The 21278-nt window shown below is 38.8% G+C and overlaps 1 protein-coding gene across 1 annotated transcript in view; it reads right to left on the bottom strand.

The window, feature by feature from the left end:
* Positions 1-21278, bottom strand: part of gpc1a (glypican 1a) — a 42686-nt gene that overhangs the window by 1348 nt on the left and 20060 nt on the right. Inside the window, exons 2-8 of the mRNA XM_017478697.3 lie at positions 12325-12483; positions 8797-9185; positions 4236-4401; positions 2402-2532; positions 2176-2313; positions 1957-2090; positions 205-380 (exon numbers count right to left, since the gene is read on the bottom strand). Of these exons, the coding sequence (XP_017334186.1) occupies positions 205-380; positions 1957-2090; positions 2176-2313; positions 2402-2532; positions 4236-4401; positions 8797-9185; positions 12325-12483 (1293 nt within the window). The remainder of the gene's footprint in view (positions 1-204; positions 381-1956; positions 2091-2175; positions 2314-2401; positions 2533-4235; positions 4402-8796; positions 9186-12324; positions 12484-21278) is intronic.

Below are 21278 nucleotides of genomic sequence, written 5' to 3'. Positions count from 1 at the left end.
CATTTCAATGTAAAATCACTAACGAGTGAACATGGTAGAATTAGTATCTTGTTTCACTGTATAAGGCATAGCACCTGCTAGAGGGCAAACATGACTTAAGAAAAACACCTTTCTTCTATTCATAACCTAATCTGAGAGTTAATTATGCCCTCATCCTGTTATCCCCATTTAGTCCCTTTCCCTAATGGTTCTTGTGCCACTTACTTGTGTCCTGAAAATCCACATCGTTGCCATCAAGGGCATTTTTCAGGCGATTAGAAATTATCTTCAGCTGCATGATCTGCTGTCGTATTGTCATGTCAGGCTTGGTGATGTCAATGTCCACCTCAGGATTATTTACCTGATTGGCCAGACCATCTCCCATGAGCTGGGGGAGGTACCTGCAAAAACACAATCCATCACCACACATCATAGTAGCTCGCTACAAATATCGTGGGATTCATCTGTAATACTACCCATGGTATCTATGTGGGGAAAGTTTCACACTGCAGAATTACTGTGATTGCGGTGTTCTCACCTGCCTAAATAACCAAACCATGAGGGAGAATGCTCCAGAGTTCCTTTCAAACGGACTCAACGCTGCGTATGTGAAAGCACCCTTAAAGCCCTTAAATTCTGGACATGACCTAATGTGGCAGCTAGTGAGCACATAAATGTTCATCTTTTACTGCAATTTCACCCCTGCATAGCCCAGGGGATCACATAATCTAATCCTGGCAACAACCATCACAGGGAGACACATTACAGATTAAACTGGCGCATTTAAAGCCCCTTTAAAGTGTGTATGTGTAAGAAAGAAATCCTAACATAACAATTATATATTTCTTGGTCATAAGCATTGATAAGTGGACCTTTGAACGACTATCAAATCTCCATTTTAGCTCAGTGTAAATGGTTTAGGTTTTATGGGTAAAAAACACACAATTGCCTACTTTGCTAAGTTGTTGAGTAGTTCGATTGTGTTCATAAAATAAATGAGGATCATAAGATAATTATGAGACTACCAGGCCTAAGTCATATAAATAGCATCCATGAATGTGCATTCATAAATCCAAAACATTCAGCATTGTCATAGGAAACAGTTCTGTTCACTGTCCTTGTCTGGCCTTGGGTGGGACACTGCACACCCCTAGTATTGACACTTTCATTTTTCTTACTTTTGTCAAAGTATGCACAATGATCCATGAGTGCAGTGATTCAGTAATTCACACACCTTCAAAGCGATTATTGATGATGGCATTTGGTCTCATCCACAAACAAACTCATCAGATGCAATTAATCACGTCTGAGGTCTAGTCAATAAGGGGCAGTACTGTGGCAGTGCAAGGACCCTACAGAAAAATCGATGCATTGATATGAAGTGTAAAACGGGACAAGCTTGTGTTGAGGCTGTTACTGGCCTGCAGGAATTGATTCTGAACTGTTGTGCTTTCAATGGGAATTAACTAAACAAATGCAACATAATCGCTACAGCAGTTGAATCTTCTGATATGAGTAAAGCTCTTATACCACTTTTTAAACTCAAAAAAAATGTGGGAGGTGGGGGTCAACTCATCGCAGGGCACGATAGCAAACACATTCACACACCTATTCACATACTATGAACAACTGGGGCAATGCCAACCAGCCTACAGTACGTCTTTGGACTCGGGGAGGAAACACAAGTACCTGGAGGAAACATGAGGAGAATGTGCAAAATCCACACATGCAGGAGCTAATACAGTATTATAAAGTAATGTTACCTGGATAACTGGTTAACATAGTACTTCATCAAATAAACATGAATATATAACAGTTGTCTGATCATCACTGAAGCACACGGTTGCATTATATTACTAGAATGCATGGCTGTGGAGATCTCCTGGTGGGGATCAAGACCTGGCTCACTTGTGGTGGAAAATCATGGAATGGTTCCAGATCACCCCCCAGCACTAAGAAGAAATAAATGCATCATACCGTGCTTTGGCCATGCCGTTCCAACAGTCGTCATCGCTAGCAGAACCGGATGCTGCTTTACTGTCGCACAGAGCCGAGGGGAGCTGAATCCAGTACAGCTGCATCTCCTTCAGTTTACTAGATACATCAGAAACCTGCAGACCACACACACATACACACACTGGTGTCAGGATATTGACAGATACAAGAGTAATCGTGTTCCACAAGACACACACTCACCTGCACTTCCAGTCTGACAACCGCTGTGGGGCTGGCTTTGTACTCCAGTGCTGTTACACTCTTTCCCTTCTTTTTGGGCTCATCAGACACTGAGCTCTGGGTGCCTTCCTCTCCACGCCCTCCACATGCCTGGAAAACCTGACATACACACACACACATATGTTCAAACCGACTGCAAGACATCAGATAACGTTTTTAGCAAGCCACAAATATGTGAATTGTTGACCTTATTGGTGTAGATCGCCATGTTCTCCTGCATGTGCAGCACAGCCTCGGAGATGCGCACAGGGATACTCTGTAGCACCACGTCCATGCTGGGCTCAGAGCCGAAGCTTGCAGCCACCTGCAGCATAGTATCTTAGCAGGGACAGAGAAAAAGAGTTGTTTTTTTACTGTACAAGGGGTTGTGTATAACTTGTCTACAGACTGGCAGATTCATACATTTGCTTACAAAGGTCTTGGTTTTTGTTTTTATTGAGGAAAACGTTTTCACTCTCAGGACATTTCACTTGTACTTTATATGTATTCTTCACACAAAATGCATTTTAAGAACTAAAATAGGCTGGTTAGGTTTAAGTGAGGTGTAGCAGATACAGTAATACACAGTTTCCACACAGTGGAAAACCATTAAAGATAATAATACAAGACAATATTCAGAGCTTGTGAGTTCACTTTAAAATATACACAACAGATTAGTAGATACTGGGGAAAGTTATGCTATGCAGTGACTACTTTGGTCTAATTAGAAAAAGAAGAAGAAGAAAGCTTTATTTGTGACATATACATTACAGCACAGTGAAATTCGTTTTTTAATATGTCCCAGCTTGTTAGGAAGCTTGGGTCAGAGCGCAGGGTCTGCCATGATACGGTTAAGGGCCTTGCTCAATGGCCCAACAGTGGCAGCTTGTTATTGTTGTGGGTGGAGCTCCCAACCTTCTGATCAGTGACCCAGCGCCTTAACAACTGAGCCACCATTGCCTAATTAGGCTAATAGTGCTAATCATTTTTCAGATTTTTATGACATTTCTATAACATGTCTATACTTAAACTGCAGTAATAATGTCAAAACTTAGCAGTAATATGTTTATTGGACTATTTCTGTCCATTCACAACCACAGCATTATCTGAAAGTTAGCAAACGTGATGAATTCTGTAAGCTCCACTCACTTCACAAGCACTTCATGTCATATATCTCTAAAAATCTTGTTTCCTGATATAAAAAGCACACTATGGGTCTTTATGATATACGTGTTTAATTATTTTATAACCTTATAAACCACACTAACTAGAGTGGAAACATGAAATCATATTTATTTTTAAGCTGGTTTTTGTCAAAATCAGTCATTTTCTGTCGGGCATTTAGAATCTTTTTCTCAAAAAGTTGATAAATTGTTGAATTTATGTTTACTTAAAAATGACTTGAAAAACAAGATTGATCATTTTTATAGTGCATGGTATAAACAATTTTCCAACAAACTTTTCTGTAGAAGTTAGATGAAAACATAATCCAAAACCTAGGTTTTGCTTTTAAAATGCATGCAAATGTAGGCATATTTAATTACACAAAGCCTCATTTGAATAGTCAATGCATTTTTTATGTATAAGTTCCTATACAAAAATACTTGTATGAATATCACTAATCAACTGCCAAAGATTGCTTGCAGTATATATTATTTTTTAAAACAGTGTCACCTGTAGTGTCTTGCCTAAGCAAAAATCAACTTTACACTAATGTAGTGATATACAAATGTGAGGAAGTCAAGTGTTCAAATAAACATGTAATGGTTATTGTCATGTCAGTCATGTTTTCTCTGTAAAATTGATGCAAATTTGTCTCAATTATGCAATAAAGTCTCAACCACATGAATTGGTTTTAAAACTGTAATACACAGTACCTTAATGACAGTAATGAAGCAGAACCACTGAGATGTGCAGCATTTTCATGATTTAAACACAATACACAATGTGTGGAGCTTTAGTTAATAGCTGCTGTTGGGAACTGCACCAGAAGTGTAGGGCAATTTATACTCTGTGTGTGTGTGTGTGTGTGTGTGTGTTACCGATGAGATTCTGCCACTCCGCATCCAGGTCGGCCTGATTAGCCAGGCAACCCTTCATGACATTCTTGCAGTAATTGGCACAGGGTTTGGCCGAGCTGAGACCGCGGCAGTGCGGACAGTACACCAGCTTCATGATGGCACGGTTACACTCAGGGCTCAGAGGAACCTTAACACAAACGCACACACACTCGATGTTATCAGCATCATCATCATCTTCATTCTAATGACATGCTATATATCATTACAATCATGTAAGCACATTGATCTGTTAATTAGGCAGGACACACTTATATTACATTTTTGTACTGTAATTGTTTCTTTGTTTTTGTTAAGCTTCTTCACAGTCATAAAGTTTGTCTTGAGTTTATGTGCATCATATTTACCTCATTCCATTTGACTGTCATAAATTTTATATGGCATCCTGAAGGAATAGCAGCTGTAAATGTAACAGCTAATGTAGAGTCTAATGAAATAAAACTCAATAGCTCTACCGAGTCACTTACAGACTTCAAGAAACGCCTGATGACTCAGCCGTGAAAGCATTTTAATATCTGTCAGATTCCTTGTTCAAAGTGTGTATGAAAGTACAATATATTTTTATTCCACACTGATACTTTCTTAGGTGATAAGTGTGGCCACCCCCTGCAACTAAACCTTGGTCTAGGTGTTACTACCCCAACACTACTCCTTTCTCCTCACCCAAAGCCAAATGCTGCCCTTCTTGGCTTCTTCAGCCAGGTCTTTCAGGGCCTTCTGCTGGTTGCACCAGTTACTCCCATATCCCTCAGGAGGTGAACAGTTGATGTTCCAAAAATGGCATCCCACTTCTATTGGGTAGATGTTGGTTCTCCAGTCAGCCTCCTTGCACTCAGTGGCAAGATCTGAGTATTTCAGCTTCTACTCCCTCTTCCCATGTGACAGATGAGGAGGAGGAGCACTGCCTTGGTGCCGCTGGACTACATTACTATATTAGGTTGGAAACTTGTGTTGGTGATCTCACTAGGGAACCGGAGCTTCCTGCCAAGATCGACTCTCATTCTCCAGTCCTGGTTGAAGGAACTAACCTTGATTGAACTCTTGGTGTGGCGCTTGTATTGCCCCAACATTTTCTGATGAATTGGATGTGCTGACACCCTGGTGGAGGATGACCTCTACTCATGACCTGTCTGCGCCCCTCCAGCACCTCGGCCAATATGCTCCAGTCTTTATCATGTCGCCTCCTGTAGCACCCTTGGGAGAGAGCCATCTTGCAGCCTGACAAGAAGTGCTGGGGACTTGCATTTGGACTGCTGCAGAGGTGGCAGCATTCTTCCTGGCCAAAACACTGGTGCAGGTTCAGTGGCAGGGGAGAGTGTTGTATGTTACCCTGATAAGAAAACTAAGCCTTACATCTGTTCATTTCTCAAAATGCATGAATAAAGTAGGCTTTTCCCAAAATTTCCACTAGCCCTATCCATGTAACCAGTGGAATCTCAAACTCAAAATTTTTCCAGCTGAATGCTACCACAGAGGACTTATTTCTGTGAAAATTTCATATCTGTTCATATCTGGTCTCCAACCTGAGATATTAAACTGAAAAAATGGAAGGATTTTTTTAATTGCACTTTCTTGCCCCCATAAAAAAAGAAGTCTCAAACCTGAAATGTTCTGCATGCACACTATACTTGCCTAGGCACCCCCTAAAAAAATTACAGACTCCAACCGTTCCCATTATAAATTGTACCTAAAATTGGAACTGTGATCAATCTTAAATTGGAAGAACAAGGAACAAGAATTTGAAACATATTTATACATATAATGTGCTCTAGAGATCAGTTTTTGTTCTAAGGAGCTAAGACCATCCTGAGCCAAGATATTGAGGTTACCGTAAACAGCTGTATAACAAAAATTTGTTGTGTGCCATGACATGAAGATGGCCATTATAGTTAAACCAAGTAAAATAAAATAAAATAAAATAAATAAATATATGGTGGTTTTGTAATGTGAATACATAGAGGAAATCATTTTTAAAAAATTGGAAAATTAAAAATGATCAAGCAACCTGTATTGGACCACTTGATATGAATTGACCCCACTTACACTTACACTTAGCAGTGACTGCTAACCAGATGCCATTGTGGGAGTCATATTGAAAAACATCAACACTGTACTACAACTTATGAACTCAGAGTTATCAGTTTATGTTTTTCCTTTCTTTTTCCTATTTTCTTTTTATTTATACCTCACATTCAGGGCATTATGTTTTTTAAATGTATCTTTAAAAAAAATCCACCCCTCTATCGCTTTCAGCTCTTTGCGAACATGGTGTGTTCCTTCCACAGAATTCTTAAACCTATGATTTAGTACTTTTCTTGTTAAACAAGTTTGTTTTTAAATATTTTTTAATAAGAACACGATGTAAACATTCTGGCGTGGATACATATGTTTCAAGTTCACTTTGAACCAAATGAAATATTGTGATAAAAAATATTTTGCATCATCTTCAAATACTGTCATATATGTTTGCCGTGTCTACCTGCTAGTCGTAAATAGCTTCAGGTAATGCATCTGGCAAGTGAATAGATAAAAATGTAAAGCAAACAATACACTCTGATTTACTTTTAATGAAATATACAATTGTCACAGCACAGTAAACTGCAAACGCCTAAAGCAGCACATATTCAGAAGACAGATAAAAATCCAGAGTTAAGAAAACAGATGAAGAGTAGCAGAGCACATGTTAATGAGTAATATCATATTATATAGTTCACCATAAAAAAGACAATAAAATGATGTGCCTGCTGTAAAAACAGAACTGATGCGTAACTGTGAATGGCCACACGCCAAAACTAATGCAGAGGATTCATAATTAGAAACGGTTTGAAGGCCAGTTGAAGAGCTTCAATAGTGTTGGCTTCATTATTAGAGCATATGCACCATCGTGTGCTGAAACACCCCCACCTCATCAGTGTGAAGGAGGATCGTGCAGCCGGAATCTCTAGAGACTGGCATGGCTGCTTTGTCGCTAGTCTCTTAAAGCAGAGAGAGCTGTCGCATTGCGGCCTGCTCTCATTCATCAAGGGAGCTATGAGCTCTGGTTCAGAGAAGGAAGGACGGCCTAAGAGGACTTGAGGACTTTTCCTGGAGAGCTCTATCAGGCGCACGGCACATTGGTGCATTCGCCTTGAAGGGTTTTAATTTCAGTGCCTTTTTTTATCTAGACAAAAAAAAGTTGTACAACTAACACGCCTAATCCCAGGTGGGTTGTCAGATAATCGAGCTAAGTAGTCCCAGGACGCCAATTAATTTTTAATGATGTTTTTAGATCATACTGTAGCATGGATCCTGAGTTTTAAATATCTACACTAACACTAATTATTGAGTGGTTCGTCTGCTTTGGCAACTAAACCTATGTTTAAACTGTGCAGTTTTTAATGATAGTTTTTTAATTACATGTCAATATAGCTCAGGATGATTGGCTTGAGCTGAAGACTGCAGAAATGGCCATTATACTATTTGAGAATTTATATTAAACTATATATTAAGCAAAATCCTGTGTGTTGTGCTGTTATAGGAAAATATTAGTTACCATCCCAAAGTTGATTATTAAGTTTTTTTTATTCCTCTTATACCACAATAATTCACCAACAATTACAACTTTTGTTCATTATTCACAACATTTGATACTTTATTGTCCATGTAATCTTGTAGAACGTCAACAAAAGTAAAAAAATAATAATAATTTCCTCATAGAAAATGCCACCATATCAAGGATTATACATTTTTCTTTGCTCATAATAACAATTTTTTTATGTGAAGAACCCACCAAATCTGTATGTATGTATGTATGTATGTATGTGTACAAAAAATATAAGCAGTTACTACAGAAATAATTTCATACTGGAACAAGCACTCTTGTCAGAGCTGCTGTTAAAGAAAGTGAATCAACATCTGACCAATTAGATTACAGAAGGCTCCATTTACATTTATTTACAGAGTGAAATTTGGTTTCACGTCCCACTCAGCTGCATGTTTCCCCTTTCATTGTGATTTCAACTCACCTTGTGGGCACCAGATGACTCTAAATATTACAAACCGCTCCTTTAATAATGATATGAACATTTTGATACACTTAGCAATGATAATCATGATTTGGGTTATTTGGGTTTAAAAGCTGCGTACCCGTATAAAGTCTTTTAGGGGAAGAATCTGAATTTTCCTGTTGGAGTTGCTTTATTGTCCATTGTGGTGCTCTTGTTACTCAGACCTGGAAACCCTGATTCTGACTCTTTATCATAAAAAGCTCTTGCTCTGGCATGACCTGTAATCTCTATAAAATACAATAATTCATCACCATTCCATGTAATAAATATTTTCTTTCTAGTTCATAAGGACAGACCATTAGTAATCAATAGTTATAAGCAACATTTCTGGTTTCTATGACATTTCTATAGGTATGGCCTTTATGGTGTTATGTCTTTGGAAGGATAATTGTGACAGTAATTTGAAAACACATGATAAAGCAAAACAGAATATATCATCAGAATGATCATTATCTATGGAAAAAAATTACCCACCATACCTGAGAAACCTTCCTCACAACCTCTCCAGCCACGTTGAGACCCTGCACGAAGGCACGAGCAGCGACCAACACGCGCACCAGTCGGACCCTGAGCTCTCGTGGAGCGTCCCCGAATGGATGCAGGGTCTCCGTCTGTTTGGACGCACACTCAAGGAAATCATCAGAGACAAGGGACGGCTCGGAGGCCTTCAGCAGGCGCTCCAGAAGGCGCATCCAGAACTCATCCAACGCCTCCTCTATATTCAGCGACGTGCCACGGTAATATCGGCGCAAATCAACATAGAGGTCACGGAAAACCACAGCATTGGGTCCGTATAGAGATCCCAGAGCCTTAACAAATGATTCCTCCATCCAGCTCTCAGACCTGTCCAGGCATTCCAGAAAGTACGCTGTTTAAAAGAAGTTAGAAAATGGAGTCAGCGAGCACTTCAGACAGAACCCCAAGGTCACCAGGCTCAGGGTCAATTCAATTTACAGAGCTCTGAGATTGTATTAAATCAAATTCTCAGGACATCTTTTTTATTCAGTCCACATTTCTCTGGAGATTTGTAATGTGTTGCACTGAAATGAAGTTAGCTGAAGAAGCAGGCTGACTTGAAATTCAGCTAATCTGATCTCTGGAGGTTTCAGATCATTTTAAGGGCTCCATCTGGTGCTTTTTTCGAAAAGGAGCCATCAGAACTTGTGTCTGCTAATATCCAAAATCTGCTAATATCCAAAACCAAAATCGTCTAATCATTACACCTCTAGGTTGAATACATATTGATTAAATAACAACTTTAAAAAATATATGTTTATTACGTAGATTATGTAGATCATCTGCCATGCAAGTCCCTGTGAATGAGTTGTTACTATAGAAACCATAATGTATTAGAATAAGTGCATTCATATAATGCTGTGATTTGTAGCTTGCACTATTATCAGACCTGCTGCTACAGAAAACTAACTAAGAACCTCTGATGAAATCAGACTCAAGAATTCAACAAGCTGTGGTATAAACAAATGTTAATAAATCTCTAAAACTCCCCAGGAGATGTCGGCTGGTCCAGACGTACATTGCTCACACATATAACTACATACATTCCAGAGTAGTAAGATGAATAACTGAATAATAAACAGTTCAGGGTAATGTTTATGCATGTGTTTTAAATGGCTTCTGTTGACAGTCTTCAAATAAATCGTATGATGAAATGTTCAAGTGTATTGTATGAATCTTTGATCAAACATAACATAGAATATTTTCTCTGACTCACACTGCTCACATAAATACTTCAAAAATCAAACTGTCACTCCTTGGAAAGTTTTTAAAGTGTTCATGGTAAACACACATGTGTGTCTTGGGAGCAGATGAAAATATTTGCACTTTGTCCTCCAGCTCAAACACAATCCCGCAGGAGAAACAGCAAGCGCTGGATCCGAGCTGCCATACTTGCTTTGAACAGATCAAAGCAAAAACTTGTTTTCTGTCTGAGACTCAGACAACATTTCAGTAGTTTAGCTTTGGGAGGATGAGTAATGTGGTATTTGAAAAATACTGTGAGTTTTTAGGCTGAAATAAATTTGGTAAATGAAAAAAAAAGTATTATGTATATGCTAAATTACACAGATAAACCTGCTGGTAGGCCATCTTTGCCAGATTCCTTATTATTTGACTAAATAGATAAATAAATGTTTAAGATATTCTAATTGCCTTAGTGTTTATATTTTCTTAAAATATCTTGTCTATAATGTAACATTAGAAGTAGTAATTCAGAAACTGTTTCCTTTCTACCAGCACTTACCAGCTAGCACAGAGCTTGTCCTGTGTTTTGGCAACTGTTAGCTGGTCAGACCAAGCTAACCCTGCATTCAAGCTGGCGGAGGAGTGTGATGCTCTGAGCAATGTTCTGCTGGGAAATCTTGGCTCCTGGCATTCATGTGGATGTTACTTTAACACGTACCACCTACCTAAACATTGTTGCAGACCAAGTACTCCTCTTCAAGGCAACAGTATTCCCTATCCTTTCAGCGGGATAATGCAGCCTGCCATATTGCAACAATTGTTCAGGAATGGTTTGAGGAACATGACAATGAGTTCAAGGTGTTGACTTGGCCTCCAAATTCCCCAGATCTTAATCTGATAGAGCATCTGTGGATTGTGCTGGACAAACAAGTCCGATGCATCGAGGGCCCGCCTCGTTACTTATAGGACTTAAAGGATCTGCTGCTAATGTCTTGGTGCCAGATACCACAGCACACCTTCAGCGATCTTGTTAAGTCCAGGCACAAGGGAGACCTACAGAATATTAGGCAGGTGGTGTCACAAAGCTACTTTGTGACAATGTCCATTGTTAAAAGCACTGCAAATAATATTGAATTGCATTGTACTAGCTACAAACTTTCTCCAGAGGCACCAACAATATTTGCTATTTCCTTCTAATATTTTTATTTTTTTTGTAACATCTTTATACACACTTAATAAGATGTCATATATGACATTATAAGATGAAACCACTGTTATAATCTTCTTCCATTTTCTTCCCCGAGTCAAGCAGTACATAGGAACAAAGTGCAGAAAGGAGCTAAAGTTGTAAGTCGGGAAAGTAAAAAAATGTCATACCATATGCACCATCCAATTGGTCTGAGGAATCATTCAAGCCAGTCGTTTGGAGTTGTCACTTTATAGCATCAAACCTAATTTACATAAAGTTAAGAAAATCTCAACTCACATGAAACTTCTGAGTTGTTTCCCACTGTTGCAGTGGTGTGTACATATAAAAGTTTGTTATTCACTAGTGTGAACATAGAATAAGAAGGTTATGATGAGAAATCATCCATTATTGGAAAAATATAATCGCAAATCACAAGATTTAACTAGCTAGCTACAGTTTGTTTAGATTTGGTAGGGTGTAGTGTTCACTCAATAACCCAGAACAGAACACTGCCTCCCCAACAGACTATAATCACCCATTAAAGTACATGCATGTATAAAATATACATAATATTACAGAGAGCCTGGCTTTCTGCAACATGAAAGCTCCTCACCATAAAGGCTCCTGCTAGGTTTCTGATCATTACAGCCGGATACGATACGGTCAGTCTATCATAGCTGATCACATTTTAATGGGTCACTGTTGGAGAAGACCATGAAAAGCCACATGGTGGGAGAGAGAAGAAACATTTCCGTCCCCACTTTAATCTGCACTTAGTGTGATGCAAAGCAGGGGAGAGTGTGTGCTTCAAAGTGCTCACATTTTACCTTTTACTGTTCATTTAACCAGGTGCTAAGCATAAAAACACTAAGCTAAAACAGATGAAAGCTTTGGTTATAGAATATATAAAGATCAGTGTCAGTCCAGAGCCCTCTCATACCTCCTCAGCCTCTCTGCTGCCCCCAGTTGGTTCTCAGAGCCAGTGTGTATTGTGTGTGTGTTACTTATTTTGTCACATTTACATTACAGCACTGTATAATTATTTTTTTTCACATATCCCAGCTTTTTAGGGGGGGGGGGGGGGGGGGGGGGTCAAATTACATTGTGTGCTACTCACTGTCAAAGCTCCTGTACTGGGCATTTAGGGAAGCCTGAATGGAGCGTCCCGCCTCTCTCACCAAGCCCTCGAACTCTCTGCGGCTCAGGTTGGACAGCGTCTCCTCCATGGCACTTGTGCAACAGGTATAGCCTTGAGGACATACTCGCAGATGCTCACCTGCCAAAACAGTCAAATGATACACATTCAGTCTCTGGAGCGTAACTCAATAGTCAGTAATAAAGCATCACGTTTGTCAGAATTTATCAGATTCTACAGCTCCAAAACAAAGTTAATAGTATGTTATTGCCTAATAACAAATTTTTGTTTTTCACAAAAAGGTTTTGTATTCCATATATTTACTAATTGTGCTATGCCCGTGTAATATTTTTAGAGTCTAAAAGGCAAGATTACACCTCCTTCACTGGGACTGAAGCACAGAGGCCATGCCTCCTTAAATGTAAATGAAGCACAGGGACTACACCTCTCTCACAGATTCTGAAGTGTAGAAGCCATGTCTCCTTCACAGGATTGATGCTCTGATTCAAGTCTCTAAACAGAACTAATAATAAATGAATACTGAAACCTATTGGAGCTACATTGCATCATATCATTGTAACATCTGTGATTTTGCCATTTTCTTGCATAGGAGGACCTCAGAACCCAAAGTGACATTTCTGGGGAATTTCATCTGTCAGACCCTTCACAGACATACTTTATGCACATATACATATGCATAAACCCCAATTTACATTCCAGTGCCCAGGGCTGAGCGAGTTCAGTCTGAGGAGATCAGATGGCAGATGTGGTTATCTATCATACTATATTTTCACTGTCCATATGAGTCTCCCTCTCCGGCATATACACATACACACACATACACACACATACACACACATACACACACATACACACACATACACACACAGACACACACACACACACACACACACACACACACACCAAAACACACATACATACATGCTATTTGCGGTAGGTCACTGAGATCATCCTGACAGCATCTGCCTCTCTGGACCTGCCTGACATTTTGTGAGCAAATTTCACATCAGAGTCTGGCCTACCATAGGGCCTGGGGAGGGAAAGCAAGAGACGTGTTCACTGCCATGCATTTTTCATAGACTGCTAGAGTGAGAGGGCAAAATGTGCACCATTTTATTTATCTACACTTTAGCACAGGGAGCAAAGGGGGGGAAAAATGCCCCAAGAGCTGTTCTACAAACATACTGCATGTCTTCTGCTAAATGACGAGAGATACATTAAGATAATTTCCCCCAGAGTGCACCTGTCTGTTTTTCTTAAGAGAAAATAGAGATGGATATAAATGTTCAGAATGGGCTAAACCAAAATAACTCTTAAAAGCACAGGACTTTTTAAACTATGCAACACATTTAAGCAATACTTTGATATTGTGATAAATTACAAAGCATTCTTGTATTCTCGAGTCTGACTGATCAAAAGGGGTTGATTCATTTTCTATAACAGCAGCTCTGACAGTAGACTGTAACAGCTCTGAGTCGGCTGTCATTTCAATCATTGATTTATATCAATGTGCTCTTTCTAACAAGCCATCATTTCTACAACCACTGGCAAAAATGATGGAATCACCACACTTAGAGGATATTCACTTGGCTTCTTTTAAATCCTTTCCATTTTTTCATCTGAGAACTCTCTTGTTGGGGCCAGGTTTCCTTTCAAAAAGTCCAAGGTTTAGGTCTGTAAGCACTCTCTTTAAACTGCAGACTAATTTGCATTTACAGACTTGTGCTTGTATTTGTTTCACAAATGCAAATTACAAGGTGATTCCATAATTCTTTCCTCTACTTGATCTGGAACAAAATATCCATCCATCTTCTACCGCTTACTCCTTCTTCAGGGTCACGGGGGAACCTGGAGCCTATCCCAGGGAACATCGGGCACAGGGCAGGGTACACCCTGGACAGGATGCCAAGTCCATCACAGGGCACAATCACATACACACTCACACACCCATTCATACACTACGGACACTTTAGACATGCCAATCAGCCTACCATGCATGTCTTTGGACTGGGGGAGGAAACCGGAGTACCCAGAGGAAACCCCCGCAGTCGGGAATCGAACCTCGGACCCTGGAGATGTGAGGCGAACGTGCTAACCACAATTTTTGTTTAATAGCTGAACATTTTGGCTCCAGCTATTAAACAAAAATTGTTTTGTCATATCTGTTTATTTGTGTTTATTTGCTATGAAGAAAAAATGCCAGGTGAGCATCCTCTAAGTGCGGTGATTCATCGATTGATCATTTTTACCAGGGGTTGTACAGTAACAATAGATTCACAGGACCTGTAGGTTATATTAATGGAATGCATGTTGTTATTTCTCAAAGAAAAATAAATAATTGTTAATATGATCAAGTTTTTCTATTGTAAAAAAATAATTAAAATATATGATTTTTTAAATAAAAACTATAATCATTTTAATACTTTATATTATATTTTTGTAATACTTAACACTGACTTTTTATTTTAGCAAAATCTCACTGAATGCAAATATTTTGTGTAAAGACACTTCAGTCTCTTTGTCCTACTCTCCTTTTGTCTATTGTCTCTTTTTTTTGTTATCACTGTTTGTAAACTGCTGTGGCATAAGAGGAATAAAACTCTGCACATACTGTTATAGAAAAATAATTCAGGCTGGTAAGAATAAACAAGACCATATTATTTTTCTATAACTGTCATCCTTACTTATAATATGCTTTTCTGAAAATATTTTTCTACAAACTACAATTTGTAGGAAAAAAAAAAAAGATATGCAAAATATATTTTCTGGCAATGACACCGGATACAATATAGTCTTTAATAAACACACACACACAAAAAACACCAGCATCTTATTACCTGGTTTGAAAACACTCACTTAATAATTGTTCCATTTGACCATCCAAATCTCACTCAAGTCTTAAGATTAATGAGCTTTCTGGCTAAATGGTTCACTGTTATCTATTTTGATTACAAGTGTGACTTTGTGATTTTAGCAACAACCAGCTGGCAAAAAAAACCCATAAAATAAAATTTTACAAACTGTATAACAAATTGAATAAAAATCTATTTCACATGAAGCAGAGTTTACAGCATTAAGTAATGTTTGGTTTAGCTAAAGCCAACGCTCTCATCCAAGCCAAAAAAATAGGTTAGCTAAACAACAGAATGATGCGAAAATACTGCAGTTAACACTATAGCAGAAAACCCACAACTACTTAAAGTCTCAGGCATCATTAAAGTAATTTATTCAGCAAGTTAAAATACTATGAAACCATCGCTATGTATTATAACTATAATCAGTCAGGGAGTTGAATGATCATGGAAAGTTAGAAGGGGAGGCTTGGGTGGTTGTGTGTCTGTCAGTGTGATTTATCACATCAGAGAGTTAAATGGATTTCATGAAGATTATATTAAAAAAGATTTACATTTCCATTAAATTACAGACCCACAGCTCAGCTCTGTCACCATGTGCTCCTGCTAGATTACCTTAATTACTAGTACTTTAGTGGTAAGAGGAAGTAGAAGACTGGACGGTAAGATTTAGATGCTCTAAAAAAAAAAAATCAGCACTTCTGTTTGCCAGCCACGTGATCAACAAACCTAAATATGGCAGAAGTAAAAAGATATGGAGCACAAATTTTTTTGGCTATTACAAAAATTTGTGTTTTTCCAGAATACTACATGATACTATATGATTTTAAAAATAATGTGATGATAATGAGATGAGTAACCAAAAACAAAACAAAAACAATCCCATAACACCTAATTTCACCTAATATAATGCATAATATTATTGTAAAAATATCTCGATCTATTGCAGTGTGATGTCCTATTTTGTACACAATCAACACAATGACCTTTGTAGGCAAATCACACTGCATGCAGATATCTCGTGTAAAGACAGTCAGCCAGTCTCGTTGTCCTGCCCTCCTTTTGTTTATTGTCTTCTTTTTGTTATCACAAGGGTTTTTTTGTCTCTCTCTATCATGAGGGTGATTTGTTTAAATCAGCCCCGCTGCGGCGCCGCAGCACTGCATGGGAGCAGTGAACACATTAGTAGGCGCACGGGTGTGCATAAACTAATAAACGGAGCCTGAGATCACATTCAGTACTGCGCTGCATGGCCGCTAAAGAGACCACAATCTCATTAAAACATCTCATCCCAGTCCTCCGCGCCAGAGCTTCCTCATTTCAGTCCGCGAGCACTGCAGCAGTGTGGCCTGCATATCAATACAGCAGACCAGACACACACACACACACACACACACACACACACTCTTTCAGTCTCTCTATATTGCAGAGACAGATACATGCTCACAGGCCATTAGGACTGTGACACAGATTTGAGCATTGTACATTTTATCAGCTGCAATGTGACAACTTACAAAAGACTCACAGATGTGCCATGAGAGAGAGAGAGAGAGAGAGAGAGAGAGAGAGAGAGAGAGAGAGAGAGAGAGAGAGCCTATACCAAAAGACATCATATTTTCTCCTGGCTCAAGGTGTGGCTGTAATATTTCTGAGCGAGACGAGAATAAATCAAGATGAAGCAGCTCTTCTTGTGTCACAGTGTCAGTCTCGGGCCATTCACTGGCTTCCTGAGTGAATGATGCATCTGTCAGGTGTCCAGACACACTAGATCACTGTCTGATTAATAGGAAAAAAATCACCTGTCGGTCACAAAAATCCTTTACGACAGTCTATTTGTCAGCAAGACGGTCAGACAGACGAATAGACAGAAAGACAAAATGGCAGACTGGCTGTCTCGCCATTTTCAGTGGCGCTCTGCGTGGACAATGAGACAGCGAAGCTCTTCGGGTTGAGCTGGCAGTGGCAGTTAGACTCAGACCACCAATACAAATGCAGCAGAGTTATTGGCTATTTAATCAGACAGAGTGACCGTCTGGAGGGGGGACTCAGAGACATGTCTGTCCCTGCAGAGCAGAGCTCCATCATCAGGCTACTCATATGAAATAACAGAAATCCAAAAAGGAATGTGTGTCTTTAGGAACAAATTAACATCCACCCAAATATGGGCAGTGTTTCTAAATAACAATACTCAGCATGTACCTCATGGTATTTTGGTATACAGAGATAATTAATTCAGAAATAGTTATCCTGATAACTTCATGCTATGCCAGTAAACATAATTACACTACAAGACTTTTTTCCTAGGAGGCCTAAAACTACAAGGGGGAAAAAATGCACAAATTAGATTTTCCGCTAAACTTTCCTTTCAACTGAGCCTGTAACAATTCCAGTTCGAGAAAGTGTGGAGGACCTGGCCGAGGAAGTGGATTAATGGATTAGTAATCCTCATGAGTGTTGACAAGACGGATAAAACCACCCTCACATTATCTGGACTGACTTCTTACAACATACCTGGACACACTTCAGTCAGACACACACACACACACACACACACACACACACACACACACAAATTCACACAAAGGCAAGCACATGTCAAGAGGAAGTTCATGTGAAGGGCAATCTACAAAGCCTTCATCATTTTTCTCTTCTTTTTTTCTAATCCAGAGAGGTTTTAAGCTCAGACGGAGGTCCACTAACCCGAGGCGTTGGTTTACACACCGTGCAGGAGAGCAGCTGTGTGATTGTGTACAACACAAGATGGTGTCATAACAAGTCAATCTAAAGCATGTGGAAGTAAAGGAGGAAGAGAGCATGGGAATAAAGTAACTGGAAGGAGAGCCAAAATCAATGGATCTGTCACATGCAACAACAGCAATAAATAAATAAACAAATAAATAAATGTCCAACAGCACACAGCATCTCGTAGATCTTTGAGCTGCACCAAAATGATCATCAGAATATGAAAACTGAGCCCATTTAGTAATAAAATAGTTCAAATATTCTTCCACATTTTAAATGTGGAGTCAATCATTTTAAATAATAACAGTTTTTTTTGTAATACTAAGTGAATTTCTCCTCACATTCCAGCTTCTTTAATAAAATATCTGTTCACGCCAGAGGCATTTCTACAGACTGTAGAGGCCGCTAGCAAAAAAAAAAGTGCCCTTGCGACAGACCGACATTCATGTTCAACTGCCCAGAGATCGTATTAATGCTCAGAGTCTAAACATATTTTTGCCCATTTTTAATACTGAAATATGTTTCGCCATCAATAACAACACACCCATTTCATTAGATAATTTCTTAGCACAGATATAATGATGTGCATGGATTTAAAACATTACAGGAAGCAAAAATTAAAACTGAAAATTTTTTAATTGAACATAATAAAATACACAAACAAAACCACTCCAATTGGTTCCAGAACGAAAACATAATTTTCTGAAACATTCCAGGGAGATTTCAAGAAAGTATAGCCTAAACCTAAACAATAGGCCAACAATAGTGCTGAGAATTTGTAACTTCTTGCATGCCTGTCTACAGCAAGATATGACATTACATAGCTGCTATAGCTGTGTTTTCAAATATGGGGTGAAAGTAGGAAAGTCATAGATAGATGGATGGATGGACGGTTAGATAGATAGATAGATAGATAGATAGATAGATAGATAGATAGATAGATAGATAGATATTAATACCCTACGCTTTCCATAAACAGAGTTTGCTATTTTATGTAAAGAACGTTATTACGTGGTTTCCATTTGAAGAGAGGATATGAAACGATGAAGCAGGAGCATAAAAATTTCCCTTCTGGTTTATAGTAAAAAATATAGTGCAACTTTCACCTTGCAAAATCAATCAGTGATTAAACAAAAATATAAAACAGTGTGCTTGTTTATAACAAGAAAAGAAAAAATATATATAATTTATTGTTAAACTGTGTATTGCTAAACTTGTTTTGCGTGCATGTGCAATCAGGTTTTTATTCTTTTTAAGCCAACAATCTCTGTGACCAGATAAAAAAAATTAAGTAAATCTCGTCACCAAATAATTCCTACTATTTATCACTATTTACGACATGAGTTTTTATTGAGCTGGTGCCATCACAGATTTTCTCAGACATTAACTAGTCATTAGGCCTTAATGTTCCAGCTGTTTCTTTTTCCTCCTTTTCCTTGTTAAATGCCTTACACTGAATAAAGTTTCTGGGGGTTTTTTTTTTAGGTTTTTTTTAAAATATAACCCCATTCTTTTGACACTTCAAAAATGTTTCTATGGTGACAAAGGAAATCAATCAACAAAAACAGACAGGGTTAACACCAAACTAGCATGCACACAAACATAAACCCACCAGGATAAATATCTTTGCAAGGCATTGCAAAGAGACACTGAAGTTCAGGTTATTTAAAGAAAATGTGCTTATTGGGAACAGGTGGTGGTGATTGGGGATCTAGAAGTGGTTGCAGATCATATGACGGGTCATGTGCTAAGTTGTTTGGCTGAGGATTCTGGGAAATGAAGTTTGTGTAAGCTCCTGGAGCAGACCTGATCCTTCTTTTCAATTATTCAATTAAATGATTGTCTGAAGGAGCCTGGAGGAGACTGCATCTTATATTACATATTACTATACGTCCTGTTGGTCCTTACAATAGAATTATGAAATCAACTAACTTAAAGTGAGTTGTAGCAAATGATTGCTTGGTCCGTGTAGGAGTGTAAAGCAGTGACGCTATCTGTATCTGTCTGGAACTCGAAATATTTGTATCTGTATTCAGAATTAGACCCAAAGTGAGTGTGGCCTAAATTAAATGGGCTTTGTGTTTAATTGTAAAATGGATTTTGTGATCTGAAATTCAAGTTAAGCACCTGTGAAAAATGAGTTTCTAATTTTGCATAATCTGATAATCAGGAGCCCAGAAAATCACCATGAGCATGTGCATAACTCAATTCACAATAAACACTAAATTCCCTGCATAAAAACTGATGTAATGTTTAAACTTAAGTTGACAAATTAAGTGCCCAAATAGACAGGTTTATAACGGATAAGCTTGGGATTTAGCTAAGCTCACCAGTAATTGTAGTCGATTATGTTTAATGTTTAATTGTGCAAGCAAAAATTGTTATTACTATGTTAAAACATTTATTATCCAGCCCTACAGGATCCAGGAAAAAAAACTCCTCTTTTCTGTCTGTCTTCAGTTGTACCACCTTCCTCTTCCAGCCTCGTCTTTCATAGTGACCTTTCATTCAACCGCCTCGTCTGCTCATTAGTGCTCTGAATGTCTCTCGCTCCCTTTTTCTCCTCCATAGAGAGGTTTCATTGCCGAGAAGGCCTGGTGTCTTAGACGTCCCGCTGTCTTGTTGCTCTGACTTTATGACCTCTGACCCCGTTTCCTCTGAAGTCTCCCTGAGGGCAAGTTTTGTTCGTCCACTGGCTTTATGTTTTAATAGAAACGACCGGGAGTGTCCCATAAAACGTCACAAAAGCACTTTCTAATTGATTTTGGGAGTCTGCACTGTGTAACTGGCTCCCATCATCAGGAAATTAACGAGTAAGCCTAGCACGTTATGCCATGCTGTCTACCACAGGCCGCAAATGAGACAGCATGAGCTCGGGTTTTACTGTGTATATGCGTGTACTTGTCTGTGGTCTGGCGATAAGCATCCGGTTAAAAGTGTGATTTAAAATGCACATGGCCTCCCCCCATATGCATATATTCAGTTTTATGGCCTGCGCAGATACAAAGTGAGCCGAGGAATGGGAAATATAAAGGCTCTAACGGGGCTATCTAATGAGCCCCTCTGATCCTGTAATGAAGGCAGTAACATTAGCTCTGTGCACAAGAGAGCTCCCTTTGCAATCCCAGACACTGCTCTGTCACTTCCTACATGTGTATTTAAGCAGTACATCATGCAGTGGGATAATATGCAGCTCCATTTTGGGCTGACAATGAAATTGGTCTGCATGTCAGCAGATTTGACGTGTACTGTAAAAAGCTAATTCGACAGCTAGCATAGGACATAGTTGCAATCAAAATTATTCAACCCCCATTGCAAGCC

This window comes from Ictalurus punctatus, chromosome 10, assembly GCF_001660625.3.
Source record: "Ictalurus punctatus breed USDA103 chromosome 10, Coco_2.0, whole genome shotgun sequence".
In the NCBI taxonomy this organism is placed as follows: domain Eukaryota; kingdom Metazoa; phylum Chordata; class Actinopteri; order Siluriformes; family Ictaluridae; genus Ictalurus; species Ictalurus punctatus.
Note: the sequence above shows the minus strand (reverse complement) of the source record. Positions and strands in the feature narration are given on the sequence as shown.